The sequence below is a fragment of the Carassius gibelio genome, chromosome B13 (assembly GCF_023724105.1).
Source record: "Carassius gibelio isolate Cgi1373 ecotype wild population from Czech Republic chromosome B13, carGib1.2-hapl.c, whole genome shotgun sequence".
NCBI lineage: Eukaryota > Metazoa > Chordata > Actinopteri > Cypriniformes > Cyprinidae > Carassius > Carassius gibelio.
The window spans coordinates 2653861-2672878 of record NC_068408.1 but is presented as its reverse complement, the minus strand read 5'-3'; the positions used below and the strand labels follow the sequence as shown (position 1 = coordinate 2672878).

General features: G+C 37.5%; 1 protein-coding gene across 10 annotated transcripts in view; it reads right to left on the bottom strand.

Moving 5' to 3' along the window:
* LOC127970062 (interferon-induced, double-stranded RNA-activated protein kinase) overlaps positions 1 to 18181 on the bottom strand; it is a 35675-nt gene extending 17494 nt beyond the window's left edge. For 4 of the 10 annotated variants that reach the window (XM_052572292.1, XM_052572291.1, XM_052572288.1 and 1 more), the window contains exons 1-15: positions 17828 to 18177; positions 17621 to 17750; positions 16985 to 17124; positions 16682 to 16817; positions 16551 to 16603; positions 13347 to 13505; positions 13149 to 13281; positions 13015 to 13055; positions 12794 to 12908; positions 12635 to 12672; positions 12489 to 12546; positions 12204 to 12280; positions 11961 to 12080; positions 11710 to 11835; positions 10645 to 10849 (exon numbers count right to left, since the gene is read on the bottom strand). In XM_052572292.1, the coding sequence (XP_052428252.1) occupies positions 10645 to 10849; positions 11710 to 11835; positions 11961 to 12080; positions 12204 to 12280; positions 12489 to 12546; positions 12635 to 12672; positions 12794 to 12908; positions 13015 to 13055; positions 13149 to 13281; positions 13347 to 13505; positions 16551 to 16603; positions 16682 to 16817; positions 16985 to 17124; positions 17621 to 17750; positions 17828 to 17940 (1644 nt within the window). In that variant the 5' untranslated portion in view covers positions 17941 to 18177. Of the gene's footprint in view, positions 1 to 58; positions 185 to 423; positions 544 to 628; positions 706 to 1370; positions 1423 to 1514; positions 1550 to 1782; positions 1916 to 1980; positions 2140 to 2646; positions 2700 to 2772; positions 2909 to 3077; positions 3218 to 3499; positions 3630 to 3725; positions 4065 to 10644; positions 10850 to 11709; positions 11836 to 11960; positions 12081 to 12203; positions 12281 to 12488; positions 12547 to 12634; positions 12673 to 12793; positions 12909 to 13014; positions 13056 to 13148; positions 13282 to 13346; positions 13506 to 16550; positions 16604 to 16681; positions 16818 to 16984; positions 17125 to 17620; positions 17751 to 17827 lie in introns of those variants that run through there. The other 6 variants (XM_052572287.1, XM_052572285.1, XM_052572290.1 and 3 more) reach the window with 5 other exon arrangements.
* Between the last annotated feature and the right edge of the window lie 837 nt (positions 18182 to 19018).

The window sequence follows — 19018 nt, the reverse complement described above, 5'->3', positions numbered from 1 at the left end:
GATAGTTGAAGGTAGAGACTGCAGATTGTTTCAGAAAGTGTTGTTTTAGGTGAATTACTCTGAGGGGCCGTAGCTCTCTGAAGACTCGTGTCTGTACGAAGTGCCCTCGACCCAACATGAGTAGTAGCGGACGATGTTGCTGTTATGAAACTTAGCCAAAGCATCAACCTCACGACGAGCTTTTCTAGGGAAATACAGCATATGACAACGTTATATTAGGTACATTACTGTATATTTTCTTTTAAAACCTAGTTAGCTGCTCGCCTAGATAACTTTTTTTGGCAATCCCAGGCACACAACCCATCTAAAAAATGGCAAGTATTGGGATTATGTAACTTATAGGACACACATCAAGTTTTTGCAACTATCAAATTACATTAATAATGTAAAGACAAAGATGATACCACAACTTCATTGACTTACTTTGTACTCTTTACTATCTTCACAGCATAATATGTGTTTTCAAGTATTCGTCTTGCCTTGAAAACACGGCCGAAGCCACCTTTGGCAATTGGATTTATTGAATCAAAGTCTTCTAAAAACCTACAAAAAAAATTAACATATCAGCTAGGAAAAAGGCTTTTCTAAAGCTATGCTGACTGACACAAAGCAAGCAGGTTATGATTACCTTGACTTTGTAGCTTGGTTTGAAATTTGACCTCCAGAAGGCTTTGCTGGGTTCTGTTCGTTCATGTTAGGACCAACCTGTGGAAAGTATTAGAAGAAGAATATACTAGAAAAAAAGAAAAACTATTTTCTAGCGTTTGGAGAATTTCGGGACTGGTTTTATGAAAACATCCTATTTATATAACTTTGAAATTCTTATGGATGGCAAATTTTTCCAGATGAAGAAAAAAGCTTTGATAAATCCTAATAATGATATAAAAAGTCAAAATTATGAGATTAAAAAGTTGATATTATATTATAAGGTTAAAATTATGATATGAAAAAGGCATAATTATGAGAGGTGTATATTATGGTACTAAAAGGTTAAAATTATGACAAAAATAACCTATAAACATGATTTTTATGTCATAATTTTGCATTTTTTAAATCTAATAATTATAACTTTTTATTTTCAAATTTTGACTTGTCATAATTATGATTTACCAAGAGTTTTTTGGGATTTATCTATTCATTTTGCAAACATTACTTTAGGGAGGATACTCATAATGAAAAACATATATGTCCCAAACTTCAGAAGCATATATATTTTCAGCCTTACTTTATATTTTTTATATATATTTATATTTGTCACAGAAAATGCAACTAATTTAACAGATAACTTAATTCTGTCTTACTTTACAGTTCAGCTAATACTGTTTTGTACTCATTTACTTCACCATTATTGGCAAATAATGTTGCAATACCTCTCTACTCCCGGCCAGACCATTTGGTGACAGATGAAAATTTGCTGCTAATCTAAAGGAAAAAAAATGTAGCATGTTATTTTATGTCATTAATGACTGAAAAAAAAATTATATACATAAAAACAAAATCTAAAAAATGCTTACTTTATTTTCGGTTTTACATCCAGTGGAGTCACACTCTGTAACAGATTGATTTCATAAGTTTTTCAAATATATATAATAAACATAAATGCGCTTATGTTTTATGAATTGGATAGACTCGAATAAATTAGTGTGTAAAACGTGAATATTTCAAACATTTTTCATCATCTTCAGAGAACTCTGTTAATTCATAACATGCATGTGCATTAATAAACACGACATCATGAACATCTAGACTTATAAATATATCTGTGTTTCTGAAGCATCTTGCCTGTGTGGTCCTTCCAGATTGCTCCTTAATTTCGCTCCAAGCGCGCTGAGCAGCATGTTGCTTTGCCTCTTTTGCGCTCTTTCCTTGTCCTTCAGGATATTCCTTCCCGTTGAAGACAACTTTATATACAAACCTGAAAAAGAAAATGTAAGTTTTCTTGTTTTCAACTCAAATAAATCTGCAGGGCTCAAGACTTACTCAGGGTTGTGAGGAGGGCCTCGTCTCTCCACCAAGTTAAAACCAAGTGCTTGTTTATGTTTCTGGCTGTAGTCATTGAGAAGTGCAATGTAGTTGTTGTCAGGCGTGGTGCATCGAGGTTCATCAGCTAAACTCAAACTGGCACGGTCCAGACTAGCACTTGAAGTCAAATTAACAGCACAATATACAGTATATTAATTAAAGGAATAGTTCAGCCAAAAATAAACTGACAAATGTGCCAATCCTCAGGTCATCCGAGATCAGGATGAGTTTACAAGCCATAACAGCTCTAAACAAATATGTGGGTGGATTTTGTTGTGAGAGACAACAGGAGATGCACTTTTTCTCTTTATTATGGATTCATAATTTAGCCAGAAGCAATGGTTTTAAGTAAATGCCTTAATGATGGATGTGTTTCAGCTGTTCAGCTGATGTACTGGAGTACTGTGGATTACTTGTGGATTATTGTTATGTTTTTATCAGCTGTTTGGACTCTCATTCTGACGGCACCCATTCACTGCAGAGCATCCATTGATGAGACACTGATGCAATGCTACATTTCTCCAAACCTGATGAAGAAACAAACTCATCCTAATCTTGGATGATCTGAAGGGTGAACACATTTTCAAATATAAGTCAGTTATCATGATGTTGGTTATTATTTACCTACGAGACACAACCTCTGACCTCTGTGTTCGATTGCTGTTCACATTGAAGACCTTAAATTCCAAAAAATAAGAAGTCAAACAAAAATTAGAGCATTATACAGTCCAAGTAGATAAATGCTGTTACCTCTACATCTTGTGTTTTGAGTAACTCTTCATAAACACATTTTGCCGCTGCTTCTTTAGCGTCCTTCTTATTATTTCCACAAGCCTCAGGAAACTCTTTATCACCACAAACATACTTACAAACATAAGTATACAATCTGCAAAAGAGATAAGAGAGAATTAAATGTTATTACTTGCTAGGGGCTGGAATTTATTTTGCAGATTGCACTCATTTTAATGTAAAAGGTACTATACTTTTCTATCTTTTCTCAGCAGGACATTGTGAATTAGAAGAACAGACATGTGTGCAAATGTTTAAATACTCACTGAGCAGTGTTTCCTGTCTTTCTGGACTCATGAGCCTTAAAACATGACTTTTTCTTCATTGAATACTCATTGAGCCAGCAAATATAATTCCTCCTAGATACAGTCATATTGTTGGGAGTGTTTTGAACAGATGACGTTGTCTGCAGGTAAACACATGCACATTAATTTTATAATATGCTTTTTATAATATTTTTGTATATTAAACATATTAAATATTATACATGCAGTTATACAATATTAGTATACAGAATATACAGTATTAGAAAATATATAAATGAATAATGTATATGTGTGTGTATACAATATAAAAATATGTATCATATAGCAATTCAATATTTTGAAAAGCCACCTTCACACACAGTGTGTAAATAATAGAATATTTGGTAAGTAAACTATATTTTTGTAAATATATTTATACTTACAGGTTCAGTATTTTGAGTGTTTTTTATGGCATCAAGGGCGTTCTTGGCAGCATTTATCCTGGCCTCTTTCTTGGTTTTCCCAGTGCCCTCAGGATACTGCTGTCCATTAACTATAGCCCTCATAGTGAACCTGATAACACAGATGTGATTAGAAAAAAGTCAACAATAATGGTTTCATACTCCTCTTTTCATCTGCACATATAATGAATGATTGATAGCTCCACACGTTTTGTCGTGACTCGGTCCATCTGTGGAATCTTCCTCATACTCCACGGTGCACTGTTTCTTCTGCTGGTACTCGTTCAGCTGAGAAACATAATTCAATGACAGAGACTCCATTGCACAGTTAAAAAAGAACTAGTGACAGAGGTTCACTACGTTGATCAGCACGTGAGCGCCACGCAGAGCGTCATATGTTCAGCGGACGAACACTAAAAGACGCATTAGCGTTTTTTAAAATCAGTTTAACACGATACTAACAGTGACAGTGGTTCACACCGACACTGATCACATACACGAGTTTACTTTCACTTCTTCGTATCGTTTAGATCGATATAAGTTTCGATTTCCGGGATTCAACGTCATCGCCAAACATTGCATTGGCCAATCAAAGACCAAGCGTGTTGCTAGACCACAACTACATAAAAATCTCGGCTTCTTTTAACTTATTTTATGTTATATACTTATTTTACTTTATTCATTCATTTAAAAGTATAAAATATCTGTCATGTTTCGCTGTTCTCAGTTTACAAACTTTAAAATCGATCTTGTGTGTTTACCTGTTTTTATCCCTGTTATTTTATATATATGTAAACATACCTGGCAATAAAGCTCATTCTTCTTCTTATACAGTCTATATGGTATTTATGGTGTGCCCGCCAGCTGTGCTCTGGGCTTTGATTAAAAGCAAATCACAACGGTTTATCTACCAAGATATGCGGATGTATGGGATTTTAATGATAAAATATTTCTCGTAAGCATAGATGCGTTTTTACATTTTAGTATTTTAGTTTGCAACTTCATAATGAAACTTGGAATATGTTAAATTCACGTGCGAGACAGCTGATTTGCCAGAAAACGTCTCTGGTTACTGTCGTAATCTCGGTTCCCCGAGAGATGGGAACAAGACATGGCGTTAACGCCTTGGAGACCTCCTTCCTTCCTAACCTACCTAAAATCGTATTGCACAACGTCAGTGAAATTGCAACTCTCACTATGGCAAATGGGGCGGGGCCCTGCTAATATATAATGTGCCGTATTGGCGGTAGAAGCTTCCAACTGAAACGACAGTACAGCAGACCTGAGCAGTGAACACGGCGCCCTTTGCCATGTCTTGTTCCTGTCTCTTATGGAACCGAGGTTACATCATTAACTGGAGATGTTTCCTCTTGAGGACGGTCTCTCGGCATGGCGTTAACACCTTGGGGACTGTATAGAACAATGCCATGGAAACAGTGAAGTAAAAAGGCTCAGCCTCGGCAGAGTTGCCATGAACAGTTCTTGCAAGACACAAAAAATTAATCCCCAACAAATCATATGTGACCCTGCGACATGCCTAGAGGGGATTGGATGTAGATTCCCGTATGGGGTTCCAATCAGGTTACTTAGAATTCATGTGCGATGACAGGTCTCTTATTGAGAAAGAGATGCAGCACAGTTCCCTACAAAGATAAGACATTACAGTCCTGTGAACACATGCAAGCATGTAATACAACAGTGCAACAAGCATGTGAGAGGCAATGCCGGGCACAATAAAAACACTCATAGAAAATGGCTGAATGGAGGTTTCACAGTCTGAACCTGACGATGGTCCCGCCCCCGATGTCACTATAGGACCTAGTCGAGACCACCAGCACAGTCAAAAATCTGGCGAAGGTATTCTGCAAAAGACCATCCAGCCACCATACAAATATCTTAGAAACTCACTTAGTCCACGCCCACGAGGAGGTGACAGCCCTCGTCGAATGGGCTCGGACACAAATAGGACATTCCATACCATGGCTAGAATATGCCAAGGCAAAAGCGTCTACCACCCAATGTGGCAGCCGTTGTTTGGAGACAGGCTGCCCTTTTGAAAGGGTTTTAGTCTTCTCGTGCCTCTCAAAAATCTGAACACTAGATCATGTTTTCCCAATGAATGTCCGTCAATAGCAGCATGAAAGACTGGGATAGCTGCAACATAAACCTCAGCGTGGAGGGCATGCTACCCCATCCATTCATTGCTGCAGAAATTCCACATTGTCAGACACTGGACAGTTTCCCGGGTCCCGCAGCATTGTGAGTGTGTCCCTGCCTAGGGGAGAGCATGACAGAGAGAAGAACAGAGGGCAATATATGTTATCCTCTGTCGCGAACAGGTCTACCTCTGCTTTCCCAAACTGCTCCCAGATTAGCCTCACTGTCCCAGGATTCAGTCTCAATTCTCCGTGTGAAATATGTCTCAGAATATGTCCGAGATCATTTGAAGTTGCTGTTTCTTCATTTTACAGTTACCAGACTTAAACAGGTGCCCACCACAACCAAAACACATGTAACTCACCACAATAAAACACAGAATCACAGTTGTTTTGCTACTTCACTGAGCATGTAGAGACATACAGGATTAACCGAATATTCTCTTAAATGTGCCACAAATGTCTTTTAACCTATGTTTTGCAGTAACCAAGAGAAGTGTCATAGTAGGAGAAATGGTAGACGTTCCTCAGACACCTGTGAACACCATCAGCAGTGGACATCATCTTTATTATACTTCTCTGAGTGGACGAGCAAGGAACAGTCGATGAGAAAGTAAGTTCAACTACATGTCTGCACTGACCATGATTATACCATGTAATATGATGTTTTCTGCAACAACTGGGGGGAATCTTAACTGAAGCGACAAACTGACCAACATAAAATGCAAAAGTTTTAAAGATGAAATACCGTGTACTCTTTTTCAGGCTCTGCATACCATGGACCTTGTCCCAAATGGAACTATTCATGTGTACTTTCGGTCTTGCATGTTAAGTCCACGAGACTGACCGTAAGGTGTCCCATTCATAATTTTAGCATTCAAAAGGGTGCCCTCGACTGGGACGAGCTCCGCAGCAGACTTCTATCCAACAGTCGAAGCGGCATTACGTAATGAAAGTGCAGAGTCAGAGGAAGACGTGAGGGTTTAGGGTGCCATTTGGGACAGAGCCATTAGCGTTTCTCAGTATCCATGTTACTTCAACCCATAATGTAATGGTCCCGCGTTCAACTCAACCTGGTCATATGACCTGTTACTCTTCAAAATAATATCTTTCTTAATGAACCCATAACCTTAAGCATTTTAAGAGAGCACATTCTCTGCTTATTACCTTGAATATTACATTCATACATTATAGACACTTCCACCAAATTACTACAATTTATGATAAACATTATATAAATGTTAGAACAAATTATTACATAAAGTATATATATCTCCGACTCTTGGTTCAAGACTACCAGATGAACTTGTGACACTTAAAGTCTCAAGATTAGAAAATACATCAGATTTATTTGTTCTCTACAAGTACCACTAATTCATGAATAGGACGTGCAAGAATTGATGGATTAGTCAGTCTTTGACCCTTTTTCCCTAACTTCCTATTTCCTATTTAATTTTGGCTTTTTGCACCAATCCGTCTTCATCTGCACAAGCATTGAGCACTAGTCCAAGTCTCCATTTATTGCGGGGAATCTCTTCCTCCCTGACAATGACGACATCTCCGATCATTATATTTCATCTTAGAGAGCGCCACTGTTGTCTTAGAGTGATGTCATCAGATAGTCCTTCCTCCATCTACTCCAAAATTGCTGTGTCAGATATTGTACTCTGCACCACCTTTTTTTCTCATACAGGTCGACTGGCGCACATTTCCCAGGTGGAGGCAGAGGAACAGAGGATTTCATGGTGGAGTGGGCGACTATTTATGACTGATATGGAATCAAGAAAGTTCTCAAGGAGGCATCATCCAATCTTCATGCACTCTGAGAAAAGACCCAACATAGACCCAACTTGAGAACAATACTGGGTCAAGTTGGAACAAAGGATGACTATTTGGCAATTTTCCTTGTCTCAGTTTTTGTATCTTATCGTTGAAGGCATCCCTTTGTGCCAATTTTACAAGCCTGATGCTGACATTTCTCATGCCTTCGACATTTATAACTGTAACTGTTGAATTCGAGCAACAACTTTTAATGAAGTGTGCCATTTTCAAAAACCAATTGAACAACTCCAAAAAGCTGTCATCATTTGCTACCTTTGTTTGTAGCACATGTGTTGCCCTGATTTCAGGATCACCAACCACCAACCTGCAGTGTTTGTATTGCCATTTTCCCCAGAGAAACCATAAGTAATCTCTGTCTTCCTGGCCTACATCCTTTTTACATCACAAATGAATGTGACTGGGTATTTGCGAAACCTGCAGAGTACCCCTGTTAGCCCATTAGTAAGATCAGGTCTAGTTAACAAGTGATCATTTAATGTGATGCCATCATATTTGGCAGAGCAATCGAACACAACTCTGATCTTCTCTGGTTTCCTAGGATGATATACCCCCTGGTGAGGAATATACCAGACATTTCCTGCTTTGGGTTGGTGTTCAACTCTCTCCGCATCACCATCCTTGAAGACACCTTCCATAAATTTAACAAAATCATCCTTAAATTTGGAGTCTTTCTCCAGGCGCTTCATCCGCACCAGAGCCAGTGGCTTATTTTCAGGTAACTGTGGTCGCATCTTAAAGGGGAGGGCCATCTCGAGGTGTCCCTCTGAGTTCTGGTGAATTTTCTCATTCAGAAGTTGAGTGAACTGTATATGCTCCTTTCCCATTGACTTGTATCTCTAAAGTCTGATACGAGGGCTCTGATGACAGAGGTAGGTTTCAGTATTGGGAGTTCCTTAACAGATACACAATGGCACAGTCCTGAAACTTTAGTTGACTTTGCAATCCAAGGTGAAGAGTCAACTATGCTCCAATCCAAGTATGTCCTGATGGCATATGGTTAGTCATCACCTCATGTGATCATTAGATGGCTCTATCTTCTAGCAGTTTCAGGAGTAGGAATGTGGGAGCATTCAATTGGTCTCTGGTCTAGGCAGGTGGCAAACCGATTAAGCCATTAGAGGTATGAGATTACAATTGTTCATTTATTCTAATCAACTCTGCTTGAATGGTCTCCATTTGCTCACCACATTGAGATTTTTCTCCATGGACTGACATTGTAAATGTTTTCCAAAACCATTTAGAACATGGTTACTTAACTAAGTACTCTTAGCACTATTCACAACAATGTCACTACTAAAACATAAATCAATTAAAGCAATGTATCAACAACGCTTTAATTTTTTATGTCCATATAAAGTTAACTGTTGAGCGGAACTTTAAATTTAAAAAATCTCATCTCTTCTCTCCCTTTTTAGCTAATGTTCTGGAATAAACTGATCATATCTTAGACCCAATTTGGAAATTTTCAGACGAGGGAATGTGTAGGTAATTCTACAGGATTCTTATTTACAATGGCAGCCTAGCAATTGAAGTAATTAAGTATGCTTAAACAGATTAAAAATATATTTTCACAAGAACATCCCAATAATATAAAATCAGATGTGAGCAAATAAGAAAACCTTTACAGACAGCAAAAAGAGAAAAGCATGGATACATATGCACCACTTTTAACCGTAGACAAGTTTAAAAGCTCCATGATTTATTGTTACAGAATATTGTCCAATACAGACTAATGGATTCAACTTCTGTTCCAAAGGAAATTCATGCAAATAGAAACGGAGTGAATCAACACTGATGATTGACATGATTCATGACATGATAATTCATGGAAACATACAGACTGAATTAAAGTAATACAACAGCATGATCAGAGAGCACAGAAAAGTGTTAGACGCAAGATAAAATCACTTTATACCTTTGTGGATTTCTGGTTTTTTTTGTGTTCTACAGAACATAGCAGGCATTCAACTACATATCTTCCACAGAAGAACGGCATTAAAAATGAGTAACTGATGCCAAAATTTTCATTGTTTAACGTCAACCTCCCCTTCGTCCCTTTGTTTTTAGAATTGCACTCTTGCCATATGAACCTTTTTGTAAGTTGCTCTATGCAAGCATCTGCCAAATGCTTCACCTTACATGTTACAGTATGAGCAACTGCTATTATTGCATAGGCATTTAAGAGATGAGATCTCATTAAATGGTCCTGTTGTCTTTATCTGCATTCAGGATGTTAGTACATCGGTCCAGCTCTCTGATCAACTCGGAGGCGTCTGGTCTCTCTTCAGGACGGGGACTCAGCATTCGATCTATAAGCTTGTGCTGTTTCATCAGTCGTGAAAAACAAGTCAGCTTTGGGTAAATACTCTGATTGATATTTTGAAAATTAAAGTAGCACTTGCTTCTCCAAATTATTCAATCATGAAATTACACTTACCTCAAAGTTAAACTTCCTAGGGAACTGTGTTGGAAATTTCCTACTTCTTATATTTTCCCAAATCTAAACGTCGCAAAATATTAAAATGTTATTTAGATAATTCACACGCAAGTTCATGCACGACACATGGATTGTATTATTATATAAAAGACCAAAAGATGAACCAAACCTGGCTCTTTTCATACACCGTTGCAAGTTTCCAGATGAGTTCAAAGTATATGAGACCCAAAGCGTATATATCCACCTTTTTGTCATAGGATGTTTGAGCCCCCTAAACATTTGGTTTGGAACAATGAAGACAGAAAACTCTTTACAACCATTCTGGAATGTAAAATCAACTTCTTTAGCATTAGGGTTCAGTAAATTGGTTTGTGAACCGCGGGTCATATTCTAAGGCATGCCTCCGGACTCACCTGCTCTGGGCTCATGTAAGAATTGGTTCCTGTTCCTTTAGTCCGTTCCAGCAGTTGTGTGTCATTGTCATTTTCTGCTGTGGTCACGAGGCCAAAGTCTCCAACCTTTACTGTTCCCTCACTGTTGAACATTATGTTCAAAGGCTGAAAGAAGGAAACGGGAAAGAGTGATCAAAACCAAGCTTGTCGAAGTTGAGAAAACAGGATTCATTTTTAATCCAGGGTTATCATTATTGGCTAAAACCATTAAAACATTAAACCGATCATCCAAATGTCTACCTTCAGGTCTCTGTGGATGAAGCTCTTGGAGTGTATGTACTCCACAGCCTTCATCACCTGTCTGCCGATCTGTGCTGCATCCGTCCTCCGCTCAGGACAATCAACATTTAAAGAGTTCATTTTACCAATCCAGGCATAAAGCGTGTCTCCCTCACAAAGCTCCATCTGAATGTAGAGGTATTTTGTGACTGGGTCACTGCCAGAACTAAAGCCAGCAGACAGAGAGAGCAACACAAATATACATGTTACAGCTGGTTAAATGGTACATGTTAGCAGTTGCATGGAGGAATTCCATGGGTTTCATTCTAAGAAAATGCATGAACCGTTAAAAAGTATATACCTTGAATGCAATGTTAGTCGTATTGGATAAAAGCATCAAATGCCAAACACATAAATGTAAATGCTGGTAGAGGCTTGCATGATTACTCGATTAGTTCTGTCATTTTTTAAAGGGATCATATTATGCGATTAAAAATGCAGACATGGTTTTATGTTTACATGGCGCTATACGCAACACAACACATAAAAACACAGTATAAATCATTATAATCAGTAATTTTGTCCCAACTGGATGCAACAAATGTCCTGTTTGTAATGGGTTTTATTGGTTTTGTCTCCTTGCACCAGGAGACGGCATCACAGTATGTTAAGGGATATAACATTTCCATCTCATGCTTGAGGCATTCGGCCAATCACAACGTACTGGATAGCTGGCCAATCAGAGCACACCTCGCTTTTCAGAACGATGAGGTTTGTAAAAATCAACATTTTTCAGAAGGTGTGGCATAGAGGAGAAACAATAATGCACGGTATGTGGAAAATACTGTGGTTTTTTTAACCTTAAACCACATAAACACATTTCATTACAACAAATACACAACAATGTTCATATGACCCCTTTAATGTGTTGGGTCTGTGTCGACTAATCGTAAATCACATACTACAATTCAACTCACGGTTAAAGCAGTAGGAAAACAACAACTGCTGACTAATTGACAATCAAAAACAAGTAGTCATGCATGTCCCACAATTAAAGGAATATTAAATGAGTTTTTGGTGAATTACTCTGAATGGCTGTAGCTCTCTGAAGAATCGTATCTGTATGTCGTGTCCTCGACCCAGGCTGTGTAATACCGGACGATGTTGGCATTATTAAAACCAGCCAAAGCCCCAACCTCACGAAGAGCTTTTCTGGGGAAATATAATAAATATCCTGACGTTATGTAGATGTAGTACCAAAACTAAATTTCTATTTCTGCTGTCAACACTCTGTCTTAGTCAATCAAACTGCATTAAGATGATCTTCATGTACTTACTCTTTACTCTTCACTATCTTCACAGCATAATATGTGTCCTCAAGCTTTCGTCGTGCCTTGAAAACACGTCCGAAGCCACCTTTGCCAATTCGACTTATTGAGTCAAAGTCTTCCAAAAACCTACAAAGATGAGCATAACACTGTCACAAAATGGATTTTTAAAGGAAAATGTTTTCAGAAACTACAAAGACGCTTTATAAACACACAAAAAGTAAAAAGTTAAAAAAAGAGCTCAGGATTTACCTTGACTTTACAGCTTGGTTTGAAGGTTGATCTTCAGATGGCTTTGTCGGACTGTGGGCATCCACGATGGGATCAACCTGTGGAAATCATTGGAAGAAGAAAATTAAAGACCAAGTTTAATTTTTTAATAGAACTTTACATGTCCCTTTGCATTGGTTTTTTGCATTCACCTGGAGGATACTCTGAACATATGCACACCAAACTTAATTCCTCAAAGAAAAACTAACTTGTCCGATGACTTAATATTGTTCTACTGTTATCCTGAACGTATTAATGCTTCAATACCTCTTTACTCTTGGCCAGGCAAGGCTGGATTGGTGACAGATGAAAAACTGGTGCTAACCTAAAAGAGAAAGTTGTTATTTTAAGTCACTGATAATAATAATAATGTGAAATGTATGGTATGATATTTAATATCTGTAAAAGTGTACTTTATTTTCGGCTTTACATCCATTTTCGGGATCTCACACTGTAACACAGTTTGCAATTCATACATTTAAAATATGAAATGTATAGCCAATAAAATATTAGTGTGTGAATATTTCAAAGTCAAAAATGCAAATGCTACCAGTAAAACAAACTGGACTTACAGGGCTTTCAGCCATAGGAGAGCCGACAGCAGATGAGTCTTGGAAGACGATGAAAGAACTTGAGCTGGGAGTTTCAGACGAGCTTATTGAAGAGTTTTGTTCATCCTCAGATTTACTATGAAACAGATAAACAGTAAACTACAATGCATCTCTATTTCATTATATGCACTTACTATATAATTATATAAAGATGTATTGTTATTTTGTTCTTTTAAACTCACGATGTATCTTGAGTTTGTGAGGAGCTGTCATCTTCAGAACTCTGTTGATTCATATCATGCATGTGCATTAATAAACCCAACATCATTAACATCTAGACTTATAAATATATCTGTATTTTTCTGAAGCATCTTGCCTGTGTGGTCCATCCCGAATTGTCATTCATTACGCTCCAAGCGCGCTGAGCAGCATGTTGCTTTGCCTCTTTTGCGCTCTTTCCTTGTCCTTCAGGATATTCCTTACCATCCAGAACAACTTTATATACAAACCTGAAAAAGAAAATGTAAGTTTTCTTGTTTTAAACTCCAATAAAACTGGAGAGCTCAAGACTTACTCAGGTTTGTGAGGAGGGCCTCGTCTCTCCACTAAGTTAAAATCAAGTGCTTGTTTATGTTTCTGGCTGTAGTCATTGAGAAGTGCAATGTAGTTGCTGTCAGGCGTGGTGCAACGAGGTTCATCAGCTAAACTCAAACTGGCACAGTCCAGGCTAGCACTTAAATAAACGACAAGAGTCAAATTAACAGCACAATATACAGTATATTAAAGGAATAGTTCATCCAAAAATGAAAATTAGCTGAAAATGTGCTCAACCTCAGGTCATCAAAGATCAGGATGAGTTTGTTTCTTTGTCAGATTTGGAGAAATGTAGCATTGAATCAGTGTCTCATCAATGGATGCTCTGCAGTGAATGGGTGCCATCAGAATGAGAGTCCAAACATCTGATAAAAATATCAGAATAATAATCCACAACACTCCAGTCCATCAGTTGACATCTTATTGTGATGTTTTTATCATCTGTTTGGACTCTCATTCTGACAGCACCCATTCACTGCAGAGCATCCATTGGTCCAAACTTCATATAGCCAAAATTGTAAATTCTACTTCTTGTTACAAGTATGGAAGAACCATCACCTCTATCACAAAAGACTGCTTTTTAAGTTATTTTCCTGATGTATCCAAATTCCTTAGCATATCCAAAACCTCAGAACTTGATGATGTAACAGAAACTATGGACTCTCTCTTTTCTAGCATTTTAAGTTGCTCCTTTACACTTAAGAAAGGTTAAGGAAACCAGTATGACACCATGGTATAATGAGCATACTCACACCCTAGAGAGCAGCCCGAAAAATGGAGCGTAGCTGGAGGAAAACAAAACTAGAGGTATTTCATATTGCTTGGTGGGAAAGTAACCTATCCTACAGAAAAGCATTAAAAACTGCTAGATCTGATTACTTTTCTTCTCTTTTAAAAAGAGAACATAACCCCAGGTATTTATTCAATACAGTGGCTAAATTAACGAAAAATAAAGCCTCAACAAGTGTTGGCATTTCCCAACATCACAGCAGTAATGACTTTATGAACTACTTAACTTCTAAAATCTAAACTATTAGATGTAAAATTGCAACCTTTCAGCCGTCAGCTACAGTATCACATCAGACAGTGCACTATAGACCCCCTGAGGAACAGTTCCACTCATTCTCTACTATTGGAGAGGAAGAATTGTATAAACTTGTTAAATCATCTAAACCAACAACATGTATGTTAGACCCTATACCATCTAAGCTCCTAAAAGAGGTGCTTCCAGAAGTCATAGGTCCTCTTCTGACTATTATTAATTCCTCATTGACATTAGGATATGTCCCCAAAACCTTCAAACTGGCTGTTATTAAGCCTCATAAAAAAAAAACACAACTTGACCCCAAAGAACTAGTTAATTATAGACCAATCTCGAATCCCCCACTCTTCACGCTTTATACGTTACCCTTGGGAGATATCATCAGGAAACATGGTGTTAGTTTTCACTGTTATGCTGATGATACTCAGCTCTATATTTCCTCGCAGCCCGGTGAAACACACCAATTTGAAAAACTAATGGAATGCATAGTCGATATAAAAAAACTGGATGACGAGTAATTTCTTACTGCTAAATTCTGAAAAAACAGAGGGGTTAATTATAGGACCTAAAAACTCTGCTTGTAATAACCTAGAACACTGTCTAAGACTTGATGGTTGCTCTGTCAATTCTTCGTCATCAGTTAGGAACCTAGGTGTGCTATTTGATCGCAATCTTTCCTTAGAAAGCCACGTTTCTAGCATTTGTAAAACTACATTTTTCCATCTCAAAAATATATTTAAATTACGGCCTATGCTCTCAATGTCAAATGCAGAAATGTCAATCCATGCATTTATGACCTCAAGGTTAGATTATTGTAATGTTTTATTGGGTGGTTGTTCTGCAAAGCTACAGCTAGTCCAAAATGCAGCAGCAAGAGTTCTTACTAGAACCAGGAAGTATGACCATATTAGCCCGGTCCTGTCCACACTGCACTGGCTCCCTATCAAACATCGTATAGATTTTAAAATATTGCTTATTAGTTATAAAGCCCTGAATGGTTTAGCACCTCAGTATTTGAATGAGCTCCTTTTACATTATACTCCTCTACGTCCGCTACGTTCTCAAAACTCAGGCAATTTGATAATACCTAGAATATCAAAATCAACTGCGGGCGGCAGATCCTTTTCCTATTTGGCGCCTAAACTCTGGAATAACCTACCTAACATTGTTCGGGAGGCAGACACACTCTTGCAGTTTAAATCTAGATTAAAGACCCATCTCTTTAACCTGGCATACACATAACATACTAATATGCTTTTAATATCCAAATCCGGTTAATGATTTTTAGGCTGCATTAATTAGGTAAACCGGAACTGGGAACACTTCTCATACCACCCTATGTACTTTCTACATCATTAGAAGAATGGCATCTACGCTAATATTTGTCTGTTTCTCTCTTGTTCCGAGGTCACCGTGGCCACCAGATCCAGTCGGTATCCAGATCAGAGGGTCACTGCAGTCGCCCGGATCCAGTACGTATCCAGACATGATGGTGGATCAGCACCTAGAAAGGACCTCTACATCCCTGAAAGACAGCGGAGACCAGGACAACTAGAGCCCCAGATACAGATCCCCTGTAAAGACCTTGTTTCAGAGGACCACCAGGACAAGACCACAGGAAACAGATGATTCTTCTGCACAATCTGTCTTTGCTGCAGCCTGGAATTGAACTACTGGTTTCGTCTGGTCAGAGGAGAACTGGCCCCCAACTGAGCCTGGTTTCTCCCAAGGTTTTTTTCTCCATTCTGTCACCGATGGAGTTTCGGTTCCTTGCCGCTGTCGCCTCTGGCTTGCTTAGTTGGGGTCACTTCTACAGCGATATTGTTGACTTGATTGCAAATAAATGCACAGACACTATTTAACTGAACAGAGATGAAATCACTGAATTCTATGATGAACTGCCTTTAACTATCATTTTGCATTATTGAGACACTGTTTTCCTAATGAATGTTGTTTAGTTGTTTTGACGCAATGGATTTTGTTTAAAGCGCTATATAAATAAAGGTGACTTGACTTGACTGACACAATGCTATATTTCTCCAAATCTGATGAAGAAACAAACTCATCCTAATCTTGGATGATCTGAAGGGTGAACACATTTTCAAATATAAGTCAGTTATCATGATGTTGTTTATTATTTACCTACGAGACACAACCTCTGACCTCTGTGTTCGATTGCTGTTGACATCGAAGACCTTAAATTCAAAAAAATAAAAAGTCAAACAAAAAATAAATTAGAGCATTAGAAAGTCCAAGTAGATAAATGCTGTTACCTCTACATCTTGTGTTTTGAGTAACTCTTCATAAACACATTTTGCCGCTGCTTCTTTAGCGTCCTTCTTATTATTTCCACAAGCCTCAGGAAACTCTTTATCACCACAAACATACTTACAAACATAAGTATACAATCTGCAAAAGAGATAAGAGAGAATCAAGTCTTATTTCTTGCAAGGGACTGGCATTTATTTTGCAATTTGTGCACTATTTAATGTAAAAGGTACTGTACTTTTCTATCTTTTCTCAGCAGGACATTGTGAATTAGAAGAACAGACATGTGCAAATGTTTAAATACTCACTGAGCAGTGTTTCCTGTCTTTCTGGACTCACGCGCCTTAAAACATAACTTTTTCTTCATTGAATACTCATTGAGCCAGCAAATATAATTCCTCTGAGATACAGTCATATTGTTGGGAGTGTTTTGAACAGATGACGTTGTCTGCAGGTAAACACATGCACATACATTTTTTAACAAATTATCTAGATTGTAAAACATTATTATTAACAAATTGAAAATGAAATCTGTCAAGTGCCCCATTAGGAATGCATTAATTAACAGTGAGCAATGCTTTGGTTACAGTATTTATTCAAGTTCATTAACGTTAGTTAATATAACTATTCATTGTTAGTTCATATTATTAGCTCAAATCCATTAAATAATATTAATATACACAATATTTGATTTAATGATGCATTAATGTATAAAATTAACATCAACTAACTAAAATGAATAAATGCTTCTAATGCATTAACACAATAAAAAAAATTATAGTGTACAATATTAAACCTATTTAATATTATATAGAGTGCTCACAAAATATGTATTATATAGATTATTATATTAAAATTTATTTTGATCACACACACACACACACACACACAGAGAGAGACAGTAAACAATATTTTTTTAAACTATATAACATATTTATACTTACAGGTTCAGTATTTTGAGTGTTTTTTATGGCATCAAGGGCGTTCTTGGCAGCATTTATCCTGGCCTCTTTCTTGGTTTTCCCAGTGCCCTCAGGATACTGCTGTCCATTAACTATAGCCCTCATAGTGAACCTGATAACACAGATGTGATTAGAAACAAGTCAACAATAATGATCTGCGCCTATAATGAATGATTGATAGCTCCACACGTTTTGTTGTGACTCGGTCCATCTGTGGATCCCTCCTCATACTCCACGGTGCACTGTGTCGTCTGCTGGTACTCGTTCAGCTGAGAAACATAATTCAATGACAGAGACTCCATTGCACAGTTAAAAAAGAACTAAGATAAAAGACAGTGACAGAGGTTCACTGCGTTGATCAGCACGTGAGCGCCACGCAGAGCGTCATATGTTCAGCGGACGAACACTAAAAGACGCATTAGCGTGTTTTTAAATCAGGATACTAACAGTATCACGATACTAACAGTGACAGTGGTTCACACCGACACTGATCACATACACGAGTTCACTTTCATTTCTTCGCTTTAGATCGATAAGTTTCGATTTCCGGGATTCAACGTCATCGCCAAACATTGCATTGGCCAATCAAAGACCAAGCGTGTTGCTAGACCACACCCAGGGACGGACAGGGAATAAAAAACGGTCCTGGACATTCGACTAAACCTGGCCCAAACTAGACAACAGTCTGTCTGCGCCATCTTTGTGTACTGTTGATTTAAACACTCAACTTAAACACTCTCTGTACTGTCAGGTATTTTGTCTTCTTCTGAGGGTGGTTTGACAAAAAAAAAATCTGACTTGGGGCGCTTAAAAGTAATTTAAAGTTGAGCTGGAGTGAGGGTCTTTCTCTGCTCTTAGTCTAAGCTAAACCTGAATAAACAAATTATGAAATGGATTAAAGAAAATAAAGGTTTTATTCCAAGATAGCATAGAATAGATTATATAATATGATGTTATAACAGCATATTATACAATCTATTCCATGCTGTCTTAAAATGAATTTATTACTTAATAATCTTAATTAATTAATGCAGTAATTAATCTTACTGCACAAATAATAATACCACATCTAAATGAAAATACACCATTACAAATGTAACTTCTGTATTCAAAATCCTCAAAGTCTGTAAGCATTAACTGTAACGTTACCAACATTTTTATGAGTAAAAGCACAAAATATTTCTTAATATGAGCTACTGCATGTGGCATTTTACAGCAAAAATGTTGAAGTTTAGCTGTTTTAACTACTGTAATCATTAAAAATGTAGCAACCTGAATATCACTTCCTAACATCATCCCTAGCAAGTAACTCTTTCTCCTCTCATGTTCCATACTTACTGTATTTTCCGGACTATTAGTCGCACTTTTTTTTCATAGTTT